Source organism: Hypanus sabinus, chromosome 15 (genome assembly GCF_030144855.1).
Source record: "Hypanus sabinus isolate sHypSab1 chromosome 15, sHypSab1.hap1, whole genome shotgun sequence".
In the NCBI taxonomy this organism is placed as follows: domain Eukaryota; kingdom Metazoa; phylum Chordata; class Chondrichthyes; order Myliobatiformes; family Dasyatidae; genus Hypanus; species Hypanus sabinus.
The window spans coordinates 87,456,037-87,474,062 of record NC_082720.1 but is presented as its reverse complement, the minus strand read 5'-3'; the positions used below and the strand labels follow the sequence as shown (position 1 = coordinate 87,474,062).

At 47.2% G+C, this 18,026-nt stretch overlaps 1 protein-coding gene across 2 annotated transcripts in view; it reads right to left on the bottom strand.

The window, feature by feature from the left end:
- Nucleotides 1-472: 472 nt before the first annotated feature.
- The window catches only part of cd74b (CD74 molecule, major histocompatibility complex, class II invariant chain b), a 29,127-nt gene continuing 11,573 nt past the window's right edge, over nucleotides 473-18,026 (bottom strand). Inside the window, exons 2-9 of one of the 2 annotated variants that reach the window (XM_059990682.1) lie at nucleotides 14,451-14,629; nucleotides 13,595-13,677; nucleotides 12,529-12,588; nucleotides 10,832-10,927; nucleotides 10,028-10,142; nucleotides 8,810-8,923; nucleotides 4,300-4,497; nucleotides 473-1,327 (exon numbers count right to left, since the gene is read on the bottom strand). In XM_059990682.1, coding sequence (XP_059846665.1) covers nucleotides 1,314-1,327; nucleotides 4,300-4,497; nucleotides 8,810-8,923; nucleotides 10,028-10,142; nucleotides 10,832-10,927; nucleotides 12,529-12,588; nucleotides 13,595-13,677; nucleotides 14,451-14,629 — 859 coding nt within the window. In that variant the 3' untranslated portion in view covers nucleotides 473-1,313. The remainder of the gene's footprint in view (nucleotides 1,328-4,299; nucleotides 4,498-8,809; nucleotides 8,924-10,027; nucleotides 10,143-10,831; nucleotides 10,928-12,528; nucleotides 12,589-13,594; nucleotides 13,678-14,450; nucleotides 14,630-18,026) is intronic. The other variant, XM_059990683.1, reaches the window with a different exon arrangement.

Below are 18,026 nucleotides of genomic sequence, written 5' to 3'. Positions count from 1 at the left end.
ACCTTGATCTTTGACAGTCAACAGCACTCCTGAAGATGATGTCAACATTGGCCAGCTGCAATCTTATCATCGCACTCTTCGCAGAGCCCTGCTCCCATCCCCCCAGCTACTGATTACACAACATGCTTGCCCTTGAGCTCATTGGTGGAAAAAATAGCCACCTAACTTCTGATTGGTTGGTGCTTGCAACGCTGATTACACAACATGCTCACTCTTGAACCTATTGGTGAAAAAAAAGCGCTCCTAACTCCTGATTGGGTGACACTTGCACCAAAGAGCCACGACACTAGGGATTTATTTTTGAGTTTGGCTGGCGATGCATGAAGATAATCAGCTCTGACTGTTGGAACTTGAGGTGAAATGCCAGGTCGCCCAATCTTGAACCTGCATGAGTCCGTCCAAGGTAGACCTGTTCAATGCCACAGCACTTTGCCCTACGCAGACACAAACACATACCCACACATACAACCAGTACATTTAACAACTGAGGCCGTTTAATAGTCCTTTGTGATAAGCCAGATGTTCAATTTTTACTCAACCAATTTCAACTGTCTCCACAACCCAAAGAAAATCAAAATCAAAGCCATTTCCTTTATTGCAAAATAATCTCCCCAAGCAGTAGTTAGCGATTACCAGATATTAAATGAGATCTGGAAGCAATATTACTAATTACTAATATTACTAATTGGAAGCAAATTAATTATAGGTAGTTCTAACTTCAAACAAAATGGTAAATAAAGTAATTAACACTAATGCAATTGTTTTGCAGAGAATCTTAAACTGCTCCTCTATGATTCACTCTGCCCCTCATGAGAGGCCACCAAACGGAGGTGAGGAGAAGAGATGGGTGGGTGAGGGAAGAAGCTGGGTGGTAATAGGTAGAAGGGGTAAAGAGCTGAAGAAGAAGGGATCTGATAGGAGAGAGGACCATGTGAAGAAGGGAAGGAAAAGGGGAACCAGAGGGAGGTGATGGACAGGGCAGGTGAGGAGAAGAGAAGGGTTGAGAATGGGGAATGGAAAAAAAAACAGAAGGGGGAGGAGAGAGAAATCAATGGAAGTTGGAGAAATTGATGTTCATGCCATCAAGTTGTAGGAATTTCAAAGATCGAGCCAGTCTGATTTTTCTACTTCTAAGAGAAAAAAATTCTTGTGGATGAATCTTAAGCAAGTAAGGAAATGAATCTACTGGCTACAAGTCAGATATCAACAGTTATCAATCAAATCCGATGTTAATAAAAAATCGATCTATGCAATTAATGTATGTCTGGGGAGTAAAGCTGGTCTAGATGACCTCGTCCAACGATGTGGCTTCCTTAAGCATTAAAAACTGTAAGAGATGAGAAAGACACGTTTCAGTTTGGAAATTATCACAAGGAACTTGATTCTACAATTCCTTTATCTTTGAATATTTGCAATACAGAGCCGGACAGATTCTTAATAAACAAGGTGCTCAGAGGTTACTGGACACGGGCAGGAATGCAGAGTAATTTGATCAGCCGGGATATCACAAGCACACAAAACAGGAGCAAGAGTCCCACTGCCCTGCTCCCGTCCTGAGTGTTTGATTCATCAACAACAGTTTCCACCCGATTCTCCCTGCAACGTCACATCTGGAAGCGGAGGGTAGCAGTGCTGGTGAGAGACAACGAGCACAGGCACATGCAACATTATGCTGGTGGATGTCTGCCAAATACTGAAGAGACTTTTGACTCACTCAGGAGAGCAGTGAGGACAGGGAGCTTACTACTTTAAGCTCAAGAAACATCTGGCTGAGGAAGGACAGGCAAATTTAATTAGAGGATTAGGGAAGCGAGAGGTTGGGTAGTTTAGTCAGACAAAGCAACTACTTCTGTGCTGGACATCAAAGGACACTCCATGTTACTCATGTGTCCAAGCCTAAAGAGCTTGACTCACCTGGGTTTAGGAAGCCTAAAGATGGCAAGAGAATCTAATTTAAGCTGAGAGACAGGAAAGAACACAATGACTTAGAAAACTGGTCCAGAATGAATGACTTGAGCTATGAGATGACAGACGGAGAAGTCCTCAGGTCAGGGCAGAGGGAACTGTCCATGTGTGGTGGGTGGGTGGGAGGGGGTGAGCGAGGCACGGAGCTTGTTTCTCTGCTGTTTTGTTTTGTTGCTTGTTGGGTTCTCTGTTGTTCTGCTGAACGCTGTGTGGGACTCCGTGCTGACACTTGTGGGCTGCCCCCAGCACATCATTAGGTTGTGATGGTTGTTAACACAAATCATAAGACACAGGAGCAGAATTAGGCCATTTGGCCTATCGAGTCTTCTTCGCTACTACATTATGGCTGATTTATTATCCCTCTGAACCCCATTCTCCTGCCCTCTCCCCGTGACCTTTCACATCCTGACTAATCAAGTACCCATCAGCCTCTGCTTTAAAGATACCCAAATAACACAGCTGTCCATGGCAATGAATTCCACAGATTCACCCACATCAGGCTACAGGAGCTCCTCCTCGTCTCTGCTCTGTATGGATCTCTCTACTCTGAGGTTGTGCCCTCTAATCCCAGACTCCCTCAATTTTGAAAACATCCTCTCCACATCCACTCTATATACACTCAGTGGCCACATTACCTGCTCATTCAATGCATTTCACACTATGTTTCACTATACAAACAGGAATTGTTGAAATGTCCTTTGCACATTGTAATTGTAACCAACTGAACCATTTCCTCTGGCAGCTAATTCCATTAACCCACCATCGTCTGTGTGGAAAAATTTACCCCTCAGATCCCCCTCTAAATTATTCTCCTCCAACTTAAACTAATGCCCTCTAGTTTTAGATCCTCTAGCCTGGAGAAAAGACACCGACCCTATCTAAGCCCCAAGTGATTTTCTAAATCTCTAGTAACACACACAAAGTGCTGGAGGAACTTAACAGGTCAGGCAGCATCTATGGAGAAGAATAAGGTGTCAACGTTTCTTATCGAGGTCCTTTGTCAGTACTGATACGACCTGACCTGTTGAGTTCCCTAAGAGTAGCTTAACCTTAAGCTCTCTTATCACCTCGGGGTCATTGCACAACACCCAATCCAGCACAGCCGATCCCCTAGTGGGCTCAACAACAAGCCGTTCTAAAAAGCCATCCCTTAGACATTCTACAAATTCTTTCTCTTGAGGTCCAGTACTGACCTGGTTTTCCCAATCCACTTTCATGTTAAAATCCCCAGCGATTATCATGGCATTGTCTTTCTGACACGCCTTTTCTATCTCCTGCTGTAATTTGTAATCCACATCCTGTGTATGTATAATTCTGGATTTCCAGCATCTGCATAATCTCTTGTGTTTATAGGTCTCTATAAGGTCACACCTTGGGCTCATACTGTCCAGGGTATCTTATAACTCAAGCCCTTCCATCCAGATAACATCACCGTGAGTGAAGGTTGGCGGTGTGGACAGTGTTGATACGGGACATTGATACAATGCAGAGCTGGACCGAAAAGTGGCAGAAGGAGGTCAGCCTGAAAAAATGTGTAGTGTTGGTTGTTGATGCAAACAATGCATTTCACTGAATGTTTCGATGTCCATGTGTTAAATAAATGAAGCTGAAAAAATCCAATACATTTGGAGGTCAAAGGTAATTTAAATAGAGTTCCACAGGGTGATATATGATGGGTCAATTGGGTGATGGGGAAGAGAGTCCATGGGTTATGTGAAAGATTCAGCTGGTAGGGAGAGGATTCAGTTGGTGGGGAACGTCCTGGGCTTAGGGAGGGGATTCAGTGGGTGGAAAGAGTCCGGAATGGGAAAAGGTGTCCATGGGCTGTGGGAGGGGATTCAGTGGGTGGAAAGAGTCCGGAATGGGAAAAGGTGTCCATGGGCTGTGGGAGGGGATTCAGTGGGTGGAAAGAGTCCGGAATGGGAAAAGGTGTCCATGGGCTGTGGGAGGGGATTCAGTGGGTGGAAAGAGTCCGGAATGGGAAAAGGTGTCCATGGGCTGTGGGAGGGGATTCAGTGGGTGGAAAGAGTCCGGAATGGGAAAAGGTGTCCATGGGCTGTGGGAGGGGATTCAGTGGGTGGAAAGAGTCCGGAATGGGAAAAGGTGTCCATGGGCTGTGGGAGGGGATTCAGTGGGTGGAAAGAGTCCGGAATGGGAAAAGGTGTCCATGGGCTGTGGGAGGGGATTCAGTGGGTGGAAAGAGTCCGGAATGGGAAAATGTGTCCATGGGCTGTGGGAGGGGATTCAGTCACTGGGTTGAGGGTTAAAGGATGAAGCAGGGTCTTGGGAATCACATCCATACTGAATAAGCAGATGAAGAAAGCTGAAGCCTACTTTTACAACTATGCAGGGGTTCTCGAGTTGCAGTTCCCTCAATCTTAGTCCCATTTGGATAGGTGCACCAGCAGAATCCTGTACTGGGCCAACACTGCTTCGGTTGAAAGTTCCCATCCTGGTCACAAGAGGGGCGGAAACTGCCAGGAATCATCTTCCGGCTCTGCTGCCTCTCACACTCAGTCTCTGGTCTCTTGACTGCGCAGGGGAAAATAAGGATGGCATCAAATGACGTCATTTGTCAGGTGGTTCTACCCATACCTTTGCCACCCTCTGCACCTCAACGTCCTCAACCTCTTTCCTAACAGTCAGAAGAACAGACAGGAGATTCCATGGACATGAATGGGGCACCCAAATGATACACTGCCTCCCAGGTGCCTGGGTCGGGGATGTCTTGGATAGTGTCCACAACATTTTGGAGGGGGAGGGTAAGGAGCCAGATGTCTTGGTACATATTGGTACCAATGACATACGAAGGAAAAGCAATGAGGTCCTGAAGAGAGAATTTAGAGAGCTCGGCAGAAAGATGAGAAGCAGGACCTCCCAGGTAGTAATTTCTGGAATACTGCCTGTGCCACACGTCAGTGAGGATAGAAACGGGATGATTTGGCAGATAAATGCATGGCGGAGAAACTGGTGCAGGGGCAGGGCTTCAGGTTTTTGATCAATGGGATCTCTTCTGGGGGAGGTATGACCTGTTCAAAAGTTGCACCTGAACCGAGGGGGATCAATATTCTCACGGTCAGCTTTGTTAGAGCTGCTGGGGAGGGTTGAAACTAATTTGGCAGGGGGTTGGGAACTGGTGTGAAGGGGCTCAGGGTAGGACGGATGGTAAAAAAGTAAATATAGCATGCAGTCAGACTATCAGGAAGGGTAGGCAGATGATAGAGCAAAATTGCAGCCAGCAGGGTGAGTATCAGTGCATTGAGGATGCAGAGTCAAAGGTAGCAAATACACTACTTGAAGTGTTGTATCTCAATGCATGGAGAATAAGAAATAAGGTGGATGACCTTGTTGCACTTTTACAGATTGCCAGGTATGATGTTGTGGCCATCACCGAATCGTGGCTGAAGGGTGGTTGTAGTTGGGAGCTGAATGTCCAAGGTTACAGGCATAGGAAGGTAGGGAGAAGGGGTGCTGTAGCTCTACTGGTTCAATGCCTGAGAGGTGGCTTTTTAGAGCAGTTTGTCATCGAGCCTACTAGGGGATCAGCTATACTGGATTGGGTGTTATAATGAACCAGAGGTGATTTGGGAGCTTAAGGTAAAGGAACCCTTAGGAGATAGTGATCACAATAAGATTAAGTTCAACTTCAAATTTATTAGGGAAAAGGTAAAGTCTGATGCAGCAGTATTTCAGTGGAGTGAAGGAAATTACAGTGGTATGAGAGAGGAGCTGGCCAAAGTAAATCAAAGTAAAGTAAATCAGAAGGAGATGCTGACAGGGATGTCAGCAGAGCAGCAGTGGCGTGAGTTTCTGGGAAAATGAGGAAGGTGCAGGATAGATGTATTCCAAAAACAAAGAAATGCTCAAATGGCAAAATAGTACAACCGTGGCTGACAAGGGAAGTCAAAGTTAATATAAAAGCAAAAGAGAGGCCATACAACAATGCAAAAATTAGTGGGAAGATAGAGGATTGGGAAGCTTTTAAAATCCTATAGAAAGGAACTAAAAGAATCATTAGGAGGGAAAAGATGAAAGATGAAAGCAAGCAATAGCAAACAATATCAAGCTGGATCAAAAAAGCTTTATCGAAAAATAAAAGAGAGATGAGAGTGGATATAGGACTGCTAGAAAATGAGGCTGGAGAAATAATAACAGGGGACAAGGAGATGGCGGATGAACTAAATGAGTAATTTGCATCATTCTTCACTGTGGAAGACACGAGCAGTGTGCCAGATGTTGAAGGGTGTGAGGGAAGAGAAGTGAGTGCAGTTACTGTTACAAGGGAGAAGGTGCTCAAAAAGCTGAAAGACCTAAAGGTACGTAAGTCACCTGGACTAGATGAACTGTATCCTAGGGTTCTGAAAGAGGTAACAGTAGAGATTGTGGAGGCATTAGTTATGATCTTTCAAGAATTACTGGAATCTGGCATGGTTCCAGTGGATTGAAAAGTTGCAAATGTTACTCCACTCTTTAAGAAAGGAGGGAGGCAGCAAAAAGGAAGTTATAGACCAGTTAGCCTGACCTCAGAAGATGCTGGAGTCCATTTTTAAGGATGAGGTTACGGAGTACTTAATGACACAGGACAAGGTAGGAAAAGTCACCATGGTTTTCTCAAGGGAAAATCTTGCCTGATGAACCTGTTGGAATTCTCTGAGAAGATTACAAGTAGGATAGATAAAGGGGATACAATGGATGTTGTATATTTGGATTTTCAGAAGGCCTTTGACAAGGCACCACACACGAACTGCTTACCAAGTTATTAGCCCATGGTATTACAGGAAAGTTGCTGGTATGGTTAGAGTATTGGCTGATTGATAAGAGGTAATGAGTGGGATTAAAATGATCCTTTTCTGGTTGGTTTTCTAGAATTTGTTACACAAGCAGTGTGGAGGCCAGATCATTGGGAATCTTTAAGGTGGAGATAGAAAATTTCTTAATTGGCCACAATATCAAAGATTATGAGAAGGCTGAGGAGGGAAAATAATGGATCAGCCATGATTGAATGGTAGAGCAGACCTGATGGGCCAAATGGCCTAATTCTGCTCCTATGTCATGGTCTTCTGGTCTAATCCCCCAGCAATGAACCATTGTCACCCAGCCTTGTGTTCTTTTCATTGCTACCATCAGGAAGGAGGTATAGGAGACTGAATTCACACACTCGATGTTTTAGGAACAGCTTCTTCCCTTCCACCATCAGATTCCTGAATGGACAATAAATTCTGCCTGACTATTTTGCTCTCTTTTACACTACTTATTTTTTTATTTTTCTTATTGAAACTTATTGTAATTATGGTAATGTATAATTTTGTTATGTATTGCATTACACTGCTGCCACAAAACCCCAAATTTCGCAATGTATGTCAGTGATATTAAACCTGGCTTTGATTCTGACACACGATCTTGCGAAATAGGAGCAGAGGTTGGTCACTAAGACCACGATACTCTAAGATACAGGAGCAGTATTGAGCTATTTGGCCTATTGATTGTGCTCTGCGGTTCCATTAGGCTAATTTATTATCCCTCTCAACCCCTTTACCCTGCCTTCTTCCTGTAACTTTTGATGCCCTGACCAGATAAGAATGTGGCTGAGTTGATTGCCACCCCAGTTTACCAATTCGGTACATCCATGGTGACCTTTCACCTTCTTGCTTATCAAGAATCTACCTACCTTCACCTTGCAAATATGCAACGACTCTTTCCTCTGCCCTTTGACAAAGGAAGTTCCAACATCTCGCGACACAGAAAAAGCATCTGTCCTCAATCCCTTCGACAGGCCATATAACAATTACAGCGAAATGGGCCATCTCGGCCCTTCTAGTCCGTGCCGAACGCTTACTCTCACCTAGTCCCACTGGCCCGCACTCAGCCCACAACCCTCCATTCCTTTCCTCTCCAATTTTACTTGGATACCTATCCAATTTTACTCCTACCTTGTCCAGGCCAACCCTCATTAATTATATCTTCCCATATCAGGTGTTTCTTTATTTCTTTTATTTATTTAGAGATACAACGCAGAACAGGCCTCTGCAGCCCCATTCCCAAACAACCCCCAACAACCCTGATTTAATCCCAGCCTTATCACAGGACAATTTCAATGACCAATTAACCAACCCAGTACACCTTTCGACTGTGGGGGAAACCAGAGAACCCGGGGAAACCTGCACATTTCACTGGGAGGACGTATAGAGACCCCTTACAGAGGGCTCCAGGACTGAGCTCTGAACTCCGACATCCCACTTCCGCTAACCAATATATTACCATTTCAATTCTAATCCAAGAATTTCTCACATCATTTCTTAATGCATATTCCTCTTAGTTTCCAGTTTCCCCTTTCCCAATCCTATGGTTTCACAATGCAAAACATAAAAATGCCTTTCCCAATCCCTTTCCAAGTTGAATATGTGTTGCCATAGTATTGTGCTCTGTTTAATTCTCAGATTAGACTGTTTAAATTGTTATTTTCTTTGATGTTTAATAATTAATTATATGTTTGTATTTTTAGTTCTTGTATGCATACGACAATTTGATATGCCTGGTGTGGTTATAGGGATACAAGCCTGGAAACTTCTCTGGGTACTACATTATTTGAATAAGTATTATCTCATTGGTTAACTCTTATCTGCAAATTTGATTGGAATTTTCCCTATCTATAGTTATAAAAGTAGTTGACCATGAGGCCAGCGCCATCTTCTTAATCCTAATCTCAGCATCTTAGACTTCACCTCCAGCTCCTATCACCGCCCATTTCATATTTCCTTAGTTCAACTACAGTGAAGATTTGTGCCTCATTCCTGACTTCTGAAAGAACGGTGAATATAAAACACTAGAATCCATCAATAGTTACCCCTTGTTACAGGCGCCAGCTTGGGCATTTCGGATGCCTTGGGTTGGTCTGCGGAGAGTGGCAGAACATGAAGCATTGGCCTCATCGCCATGCCGGAGAAGATCTTCCTACCTGCTGAAGCAAAAATAGTTTGATTACTTTCAAGACAGGTAACAATACCTCCTCAAAATACTTCAAACACTTATTATCCTCTGTGTGAAAAAAGTTGCCCTTTAGATTTCCACTGAGGTTGAGTGAGACTGGAACTGAGTTAAAGGTGAAAAGTTTAAAGGGAATGTGAGGGAAAAATTCTTCACTCAGAGGGTGGTGAGAGTGTGGAATGAGGTGCCAGTGGAAGTGGTGATGCGGATTCAGTTGCAATATTGAACGGAAATTTGGATAGTTACATTGGACTATGGTCTGGGTGCAGGCTGGTGGGACTAGACAGATTAATGGTTTGCCATAGACTAGATGGGCTGAAGGGCTATGGTCTGGGTGCAGGCTGGTGGGACTAGACAGATTAATGGTTTGCCATAGACTAGATGGGCTGAAGGGCTATGGTCTGGGTGCAGGCTGGTGGGACTAGACAGATTAATGGTTTGCCATAGACTAGATGGGCTGAAGGGCTATGGTCTGGGTGTAGGCTGCTGGGACTAGACAGATTAATGGTTTGCCATAGACTGGATGGGCTGAAGGGCTATGGTCTGGGTGCAGGCTGGTGGGACTAGACAGATTAATGGTTTGCCATAGACTAGATGGGCTGAAGGGCTATGGTCTGGGTGCAGGCTGGTGGGACTAGACAGATTAATGGTTTGCCATAGACTAGATGGGCTGAAGGGCTATGGTCTGGGTGCAGGCTGGTGGGACTAGACAGATTAATGGTTTGCCATAGACTAGATGGGCTGAAGGGCTATGGTCTGGGTGTAGGCTGCTGGGACTAGACAGATTAATGGTTTGCCATAGACTAGATGGGCTGAAGGGCTATGGTCTGGGTGTAGGCTGCTGGGACTAGACAGATTAATGGTTTGCCATAGACTAGATGGGCTGAAGGGCTATGGTCTGGGTGTAGGCTGCTGGGACTAGACAGATTAATGGTTTGCCATAGACTAGATGGGCTGAAGGGGTCTGACTCTCGTTGCAGCATCTAGAAGAGATGACGGAGGAGGTGGGCTGGAGCGGGAGGAGCGAACTCTGTAGCTTCTAGAAGAGATGACGGAGGAGCCGACGACTGCTACATACCCTGAGGCTGGGGGTCAGGTTGGGGCTGGATCCGGGATGCTCTGGTCGGAGCTGGTTTCTTCTCACCCTGAACAAGTTGGAATAGGAGCCAGTTCTGAAGCCAAGATTCAAACTCCTGGAAAACACAGAAGCGGGTGAGTAGTTAGGGGTTATTTCCAATAGTCCCAGTACTTTTCCTTGACAGCTGTGAGCATGAACCATTGCTCTGAGCAAGAAATTTTTAATGGCCCAAATACTGACGGCACTTAAAATGATTTTTTTTGTAATATGCAAACTATGAATATTTAGAATGAAAATTGAAAAATCACATTTTTAAATTTTCATTTATTAATTGTAGGGCAAAATTAAATACCTTGAATATAGTTTATGTTAAATGTATATTAAAATATAATTTCAAAATTATGTAACATTAGATAACAGAAAATTCCAGCTGCACGTCAATAAAGGCTGTGTGCGTGGGAGCACTTCAGTCACTGTGCGGCCGGGCACCCGGGCAGCTTGGAGGGAACAGTGGTCTTGGCCCGAAAAGTCAACTGTATATTCCCCTAACAGAAGTTGCCTGAGCGGCTGAGTTGGTCCAGCATTTTGTGCTCTAGGAGTACATTCTCCCCGTGACTGCGTGCCTTTCCTCCAGGTGCTCTGGTTCCTCCCTCAGTCCAAAGACGTACGGGTTGGTAGGTGCATTTGTCATCGAACCACCGGTTCCCATGCGGTATCTCTCGGTAAATAAAACAGCTAAAGCACTTACAGCTGGCAAGAAGAAACCTCTCCCTACAACCTAGAGATTTTCCAGACATCACACACCTGCCAGTCACTTTCCTTCAGGCTCTGCTTCAGAAGTTTCAGGTTGTTGGAGAAACCCTCCTTCAGTTCTGGCATCTCCACGCTCCTGTTGCCTTCCTGGTGTTGAACAGGAAAGAGAATATCAGTGTCAAACCAACGCTCCTCGAAGCAGGACAACAGGTACTCAACTTCCAGCCTTAAATCTCCCAAATAACGAGAGACACAAGGGAGAGTTAGTGCTAGAATTTGGAGTGACATCCTGCTGCAGGAATTCAGCAGGTTGAACAGTGTCTATGGGTGGGGGGGAAGGAAGGAAGGAATTGTCTTTGTTTTGTGTTGAAACCCTATCTCAGGACCGAGAATGGGGAGGGGAGATGACTAGTATAGAGCGGGGAGAAGAGGAAAGGATTCCGAGGAGATTGGTGGACTGAGGAGGGGTGTGGGATGACAGGCCGTGGTGACAGGTAGGAAAGTGGGGTTGGGAGATGGTACTTGGTGACTAGGTACTGGAATGACTCAGAACACTGCAAAAATCCAGCATCACACAACATCAAACAGCATACTAAAAGTTCTTTTCAGGTATATAGTGTGAAAGGGAGGTGAGAGTGGATATCAGACAACTGGAAAACAATGCTGGAGAGGTAGTAACGAGGGACGAGAAAACAGGGGAGAAACTGCAACAGTCTTCATTGTGGCAGACCCCAGCAGGTAGTTGGAGAGTGTCAGGAGGCTGAAGTAAGTGCAGTTGCTATTACTGGGGAGAAGGTGCTTGGGTAAGATTTCAAGGTAGATATGTCACCCAGATCAGATGGACTACATCCCAGGTTTCTGAAAGAAATATCTGAAGAGATTGTGGTGGCATTAGTATTGACTTTCAAGAATCACACGATTCTGGATGGTTCCAGGGGACTGGCAAATTGCACTCCCCTCTTCAAGAAGAGGGGGAGACAAAGGACAAGAAATTATAAGCCAGTTAGCCTGACATCAACGGTTGGGATGATGCTGGAGTCCATTATTAAGGATAAGGTCTCAGGGTACTTGGAGTCACTTGGTAAAATAGGCCAAAGTCAGCATGGTTTCCTTATGGTGAAATTTTGCCTGACAAATCTGTTTGAACTTTTTGAGGAAATGACAGAATAGATAAAGGAGAGTCAGTCAGAGTTGTTTGCTTGGATTTTCAGAAGGCCTTTAACAAGGTACCACACATGAGGCTGCTTAACAATGTAAGAGGGAAGAAGATTGGTATTTGATGGTTCTGGGCTTATACTCAATGGAGTTTAGAAGAATGAGGCGGTTCTCAGTGACACCAGTTGCATATTGAAAGGCTTAGATAGAGTGGATGTGCAGGGGATATTTCATACAGTGGGGGAGTCTAGGACCAGATGGCACTGATTCGGAATAGAGGGACATCCATTTAGAACAGAGGTAAAGAGGAATTTCTTTAGCCGGAGGATGGTGAATCTGTGGAGGCCATGTCATTGGGTGTATTTAAAGTGGAGGTTGATAGGTTCTTGATTAGTCAGGGTGTCAAAGGTTACAAGGAGAAGGAAAGAGAATGAGGTTGAGAGGGAAAATAAATCAGCCATGATGGAATGGAGGAGTACTTCAATGGGCTGAGGAGTCTAATGCTGCTTCTGTTTCTCATGGTGTACAATGGGCCAAATAGACTCTCTTTGTGCTCTGTGAATCAGAGGTCAGATAGCAGATCAGAGACGCACCTTCAATAGTTGCTGCACTTGTTCCAGCACGGTCATTGGCTGAGGAGTGGTTGCCGGAGCCTGTGGAAAATACAAGTGAAGGTGACCACCCCACAGTGTTCACAACTGTCATAGTACACCTATTATCAAAGTACATATATATCACCATATACCACCTTAAAGCTCATTTTCTTACAGGCAGTCACAGGAAAACAAAGACATAGAGTAGAATTTATTTTAAAAAGTATATAAATAAAGACAGACAAGGAACCATCACGCAAAAGAAGACAAACTGTGAGATGGGGGGGAGAGAGAAAGAGGGAGGGGGAGGGAGAGAGAGGGAGGGAGAGGGAGAGAGGGAGAGAGGGGGAGAGAGAGAGGGAGAGAGGGGGGAGAGAGCAGAGAGAGAGAGTGAGAGAAAGGGGGAGAGAGGGGGAGAGAGAGGGACAGAGTGGGGAGAGAGGGGGGAGAGAGGGAGAGAAGGGGGAGAGAGGGGGAGAGAGGGGGAGAGAGGGGGAGAGAGGGGGAGAGAGGGGGAGAGAGGGGGGAGAGAGGGGGAGAGAGGGGGAGAGAGGGGGGAGAGAGGGAGAGAGAGAGAGAGAGAGAGAGAGAGGGGGGGAGAGAGCGGAGAGAGAGCATGAGAGAAAGGGGGAGAGAGGGGGAGAGAGAGGGAGAGAGAGGGAGAGAGGGGGGAGAGAGGGAGAGAAGGGGGAGAGAGGGGGGAGAGAGGGAGAGAAGGGGGAGAGAGGGGAGAGAGGGAGGGAGAGAGAGAGAGAGAGAGAGAGAAGGGCAGGGAGAGAGAAAGAGGGGGTGATGGAGATAGATAGAGATAGTAAGAGATAAATAGAGTTCTATTCTAAAATAATGGACCCCCAAGGACTGGCATCTGTTGAAACTAATTTGTTGGGCCATGTCCATCAATGTCATCAAGAAGTCACCCTCCCACCCCGTGAGATACAGTTGTACTGGCGAAATTGCCCCACCCACATGAAAACCAGCCAACTTCTCCCTCTAATTCATGTGCCTTCTCTCCCTTTCACTCATTCACTCCGTCACAACTTCCTCATGGTCTCCGATGGAAGGTCACCTTTGGAGCTTCAGCCATGGGGTCTATGTACGACATCGGGAGATCCATTATCATCGGCCGCATATGCATGATTGGTTTCGGTCCTGAAGGGGAGAAAAATTGGAATTGGTTTATCACTGTCACACGTACTAAGATACAGTGAAAAGCTTGTCTCACACTGTTCATACAGATCAGATCATTACACCGTGCACTGAGATAGAACAAGGGAAAACAATAACAGAATGCAGAATAAAATGTCACAGTTACAGAGAAAGTGCAGTGCGGATAACCGATGAAATGCAAGATCATAACGAGGTAGACTGTGGGGCCAAGAGTGCATCATATCGTACTCTTATTGTTCACCCAGAACAAGGGCACCACAGTAGTCTAGCAGTTAGTGTAACACTTTACATTGCCAGCTGTCTGTAAGGAGTTTGTACATTCTCCCGGTGACCACGTTGGGTTTCCTCTGGGTACTCCAGCCTCACACTCCTTTCAAACCTCTCCCCGCTGACATTAAACTTCTCTCCTCTATTTTTACTTGGGGATGCGACACAATAACAGGCCCCTCCTGCCCCAAGAGTCCACGACGCCCAGTTACCCCAGAGTGACTAATTAACCCACTAGCCCTTATGCTTTTGGAATGTGGGAGGAAAGCAGGGCAGCCGGAGGTCACAAGGAGAGTGTGCAAACTCCTTTCAGGGAACAGCAGGAATTGAACCCAGGTCACTGGGGCTGTAAAGTGTTGCCCTAACACCACATTTGCCACCCATCTCACTTGTGTGAATCATTTTGCATTTCTGATCAGTATCCGGATGCTTGAATATGGAATCCACACTGGAATCAGATCCGACCGGAAGTCAGGGAGTGTGCTTACTGTACGGGCCGCTGCTTGGCATGCGCTTGCGCTCAATCCGATCCGTTGTCTTCTGCAGGTTCATTATCTTGTCCTGTTGCTTCAGCAGAAACATGACGCTGACCACCTGCCCAGCGATCAGCATGGCCGCCAGGATGGACACGCCGGTGTAGAGGAATCCACGCTTCCAGCCGCTGCTCCTGAAAGCAGATCACACTGGTAAGGAGCAGAAGAAAGCTGAAAGCTACGAGGCATTGCCAAACTTACCTGGTGTAGAAAGGTGCTGGGAAAAGGCCATCATGAAGGAAGGATCCCAGCCACCCTGCTCGCGGACTGTTTGTCCCACTCCCATCAGGGAGGAAGGATCCCACCCACCCTGCTCAGGGACTGTTTGTCCCACTCCCATCAGGGAGGAAGGATCCCACCCACCCTGCTCGCGGACTGTTTGTCCCACTCCCATCAGGGAGGAAGGATCCCACCCACCCTGCTCAGGGACTGTTTGTCCCACTCCCATCAGGGAGGAAGGATCCCACCCACCCTGCTCAGGGACTGTTTGTCCCACTCCCATCAGGGAGGAAGGATCCCAGCCACCCTGCTCAGGGACTGTTTGTCCCACTCCCATCATGAAGGAAGGATCCCAGCCACCCTGCTCGCGGACTGTTTGTCCCACTCCCATCAGGGAGGAAGGATCCCAGCCACCCTGCTCAGGGACTGTTTGTCCCACTCCCATCATGAAGGAAGGATCCCAGCCACCCTGCTCGCGGACTGTTTGTCCCACTCCCATCAGGGAGGAAGGATCCCAGCCACCCTGCTCAGAGACTGTTTGTCCCACTCCCATCAGGGAGGAAGGATCCCAGCCACCCTGCTCAGAGACTGTTTGTCCCACTCCCATCAGGGAGGAAGGATCCCACCCACCCTGCTCGCGGACTGTTTGTCCCACTCCCATCAGGGAGGAAGGATCCCGCCCACCCTGCTCAGGGACTGTTTGTCCCAGTCCCATCAGGGAGGAAGGATCCCACCCACCCTGCTCAGGGACTGTTTGTCCCACTCCCATCAGGGAGGAAGGATCCCACCCACCCTGCTCGCGGACTGTTTGTCCCACTCCCATCAGGGAGGAAGGATCCCACCCACCCTGCTCGCGGACTGTTTGTCCCACTCCCATCAGGGAGGAAGGATCCCACCCACCCTGCTCGCGGACTGTTTGTCCCACTCCCATCAGGGAGGAAGGATCCCACCCACCCTGCTCAGGGACTGTTTGTCCCACTCCCATCAGGGAGGAAGGATCCCACACACCCTGCTCGCGGACTGTTTGTCCCACTCCCATCAGGGAGGAGGCTACGTAACATTCACAGCAGGATCACCAGACGCAAAATCAGTTAGTTTCCCCAATTAATAAGACTGATCAACACCCCCTCCACACCCCCAACCACCACTACTTTATCATTTCCTGTCAGAGTCACCTTATGTACAGACACTCCTGTGCCTAGTGTCGCTTACAATCAATCTATAGGCAGTATTATGTATTTCTATTTATTGTGTATGTGTTTATTATTGTGTTCTTTATCTTATTGTGCTTTTTTTGTGCTGAATCAGATCTGGAGTAACAATTATTCTGTTCTCCTTGTGTACTGGAAATGACATTAAACTATTTTCACTCAGCTTCACTGAACTGTTCCCACAGCTTTGAAACTTGACTCTTCAACTACCCAAAAAAGTTGCATTAATTAGTGGAATTAATAGAATTTCACTAACATCTTCAGATTTATGAGCAACATATGGGAATCAACCAAGTTCAGCTTCCACACCAAGGTGAAGCTGATCCAGTGCTGTTCTGTCCACTCTCGTACGGGTCAATGCTGTTCTGTCCACTCTCGTACGGGTCAATGCTGTTCTGTCCACTCTCGTACGGGTCAATGCTGTTCTGTCCACTCTCGTACGGGTCAGTGCTGTTCTGTCCTCACTCTCGTACGGGTCAGTGCTGTTCTGTCCACTCTCGTACGGGTCAGTGCTGTTCTATCCTCACTCTCGTACGGGTCAGTGCTGTTCTGTCCACTCTCGTACGGGTCAGTGCTGTTCTGTCCTCACTCTCGTACGGGTCAGTGCTGTTCTATCCTCACTCTCGTACGGGTCAGTGCTGTTCTGTCCACTCTCGTACGGGTCAGTGCTGTTCTATCCTCACTCTCGTACGGGTCAGTGCTGTTCTGTCCACTCTCGTACGGGTCAGTGCTGTTCTGTCCACTCTCGTACGGGTCAGTGCTGTTCTATCCTCACTCTCGTACGGGTCAGTGCTGTTCTATCCACTCTCGTACGGGTCAGTGCTGTTCTGTCCACTCTCGTACGGGTCAGTGCTGTTCTGTCCTCACTCTTGTACGGGTCAGTGCTGTTCTGTCCTCACTCTCGTACGGGTCAGTGCTGTTCTGTTCACTCTTGTACGGGTCAGTGCTGTTCTGTTCACTCTTGTACGGGTCAGTGCTGTTCTGTCCTCACTCTCGTACGGGTCAGTGCTGTTCTGTCCACTCTCGTACGGGTCAGTGCTGTTCTGTCCTCACTCTCGTACGGGTCAGTGCTGTTCTGTCCTCACTCTCGTACGGGTCAGTGCTGTTCTGTCCACTCTCGTACGGGTCAGTGCTGTTCTGTCCTCACTCTCGTACGGGTCAGTGTTGTTCTATCCACTCTCGTACGGGTCAGTGCTGTTCTGTCCACTCTCGTACGGGTCAGTGCTGTTCTGTCCTCACTCTTGTACGGGTCAGTGCTGTTCTGTCCTCACTCTCGTACGGGTCAGTGCTGTTCTGTTCACTCTTGTACGGGTCAGTGCTGTTCTGTTCACTCTTGTACGGGTCAGTGCTGTTCTGTCCACTCTCGTACGGGTCAGTGCTGTTCTGTCCTCACTCTTGTACGGGTCAGTGCTGTTCTGTCCTCACTCTCGTACGGGTCAGTGCTGTTCTGTTCACTCTTGTACGGGTCAGTGCTGTTCTGTCCTCACTCTCGTACGGGTCAGTGCTGTTCTGTCCACTCTCGTACGGGTCAGTGCTGTTCTGTTCACTCTTGTACGGGTCAGTGCTGTTCTGTCCTCACTCTCGTACGGGTCAGTGCTGTTCTGTTCACTCTTGTACGGGTCAGTGCTGTTCTGTCCTCACTCTCGTACGGGTCAGTGCTGTTCTGTTCACTCTTGTACGGGTCAGTGCTGTTCTGTCCTCACTCTCGTACGGGTCAGTGCTGTTCTGTTCACTCTTGTACGGGTCAGTGCTGTTCTGTCCTCACTCTCGTACGGGTCAGTGCTGTTCTGTCCACTCTCGTACGGGTCAGTGCTGTTCTGTCCTCACTCTCGTACGGGTCAGTGTTGTTCTATCCACTCTCGTACGGGTCAGTGCTGTTCTGTCCTCACTCTCGTACAGGTCAGTGTTGTTCTATCCTCACTCTCGTACGGGTCAGTGCTGTTCTGTTCACTCTTGTACGGGTCAGTGCTGTTCTGTCCTCACTCTCGTACGGGTCAGTGCTGTTCTGTCCACTCTCATACGGGTCAGTGCTGTTCTGTCCTCACTCTCGTACGGGTCAGTGCTGTTCTGTCCTCACTCTCGTACGGGTCAGTGCTGTTCT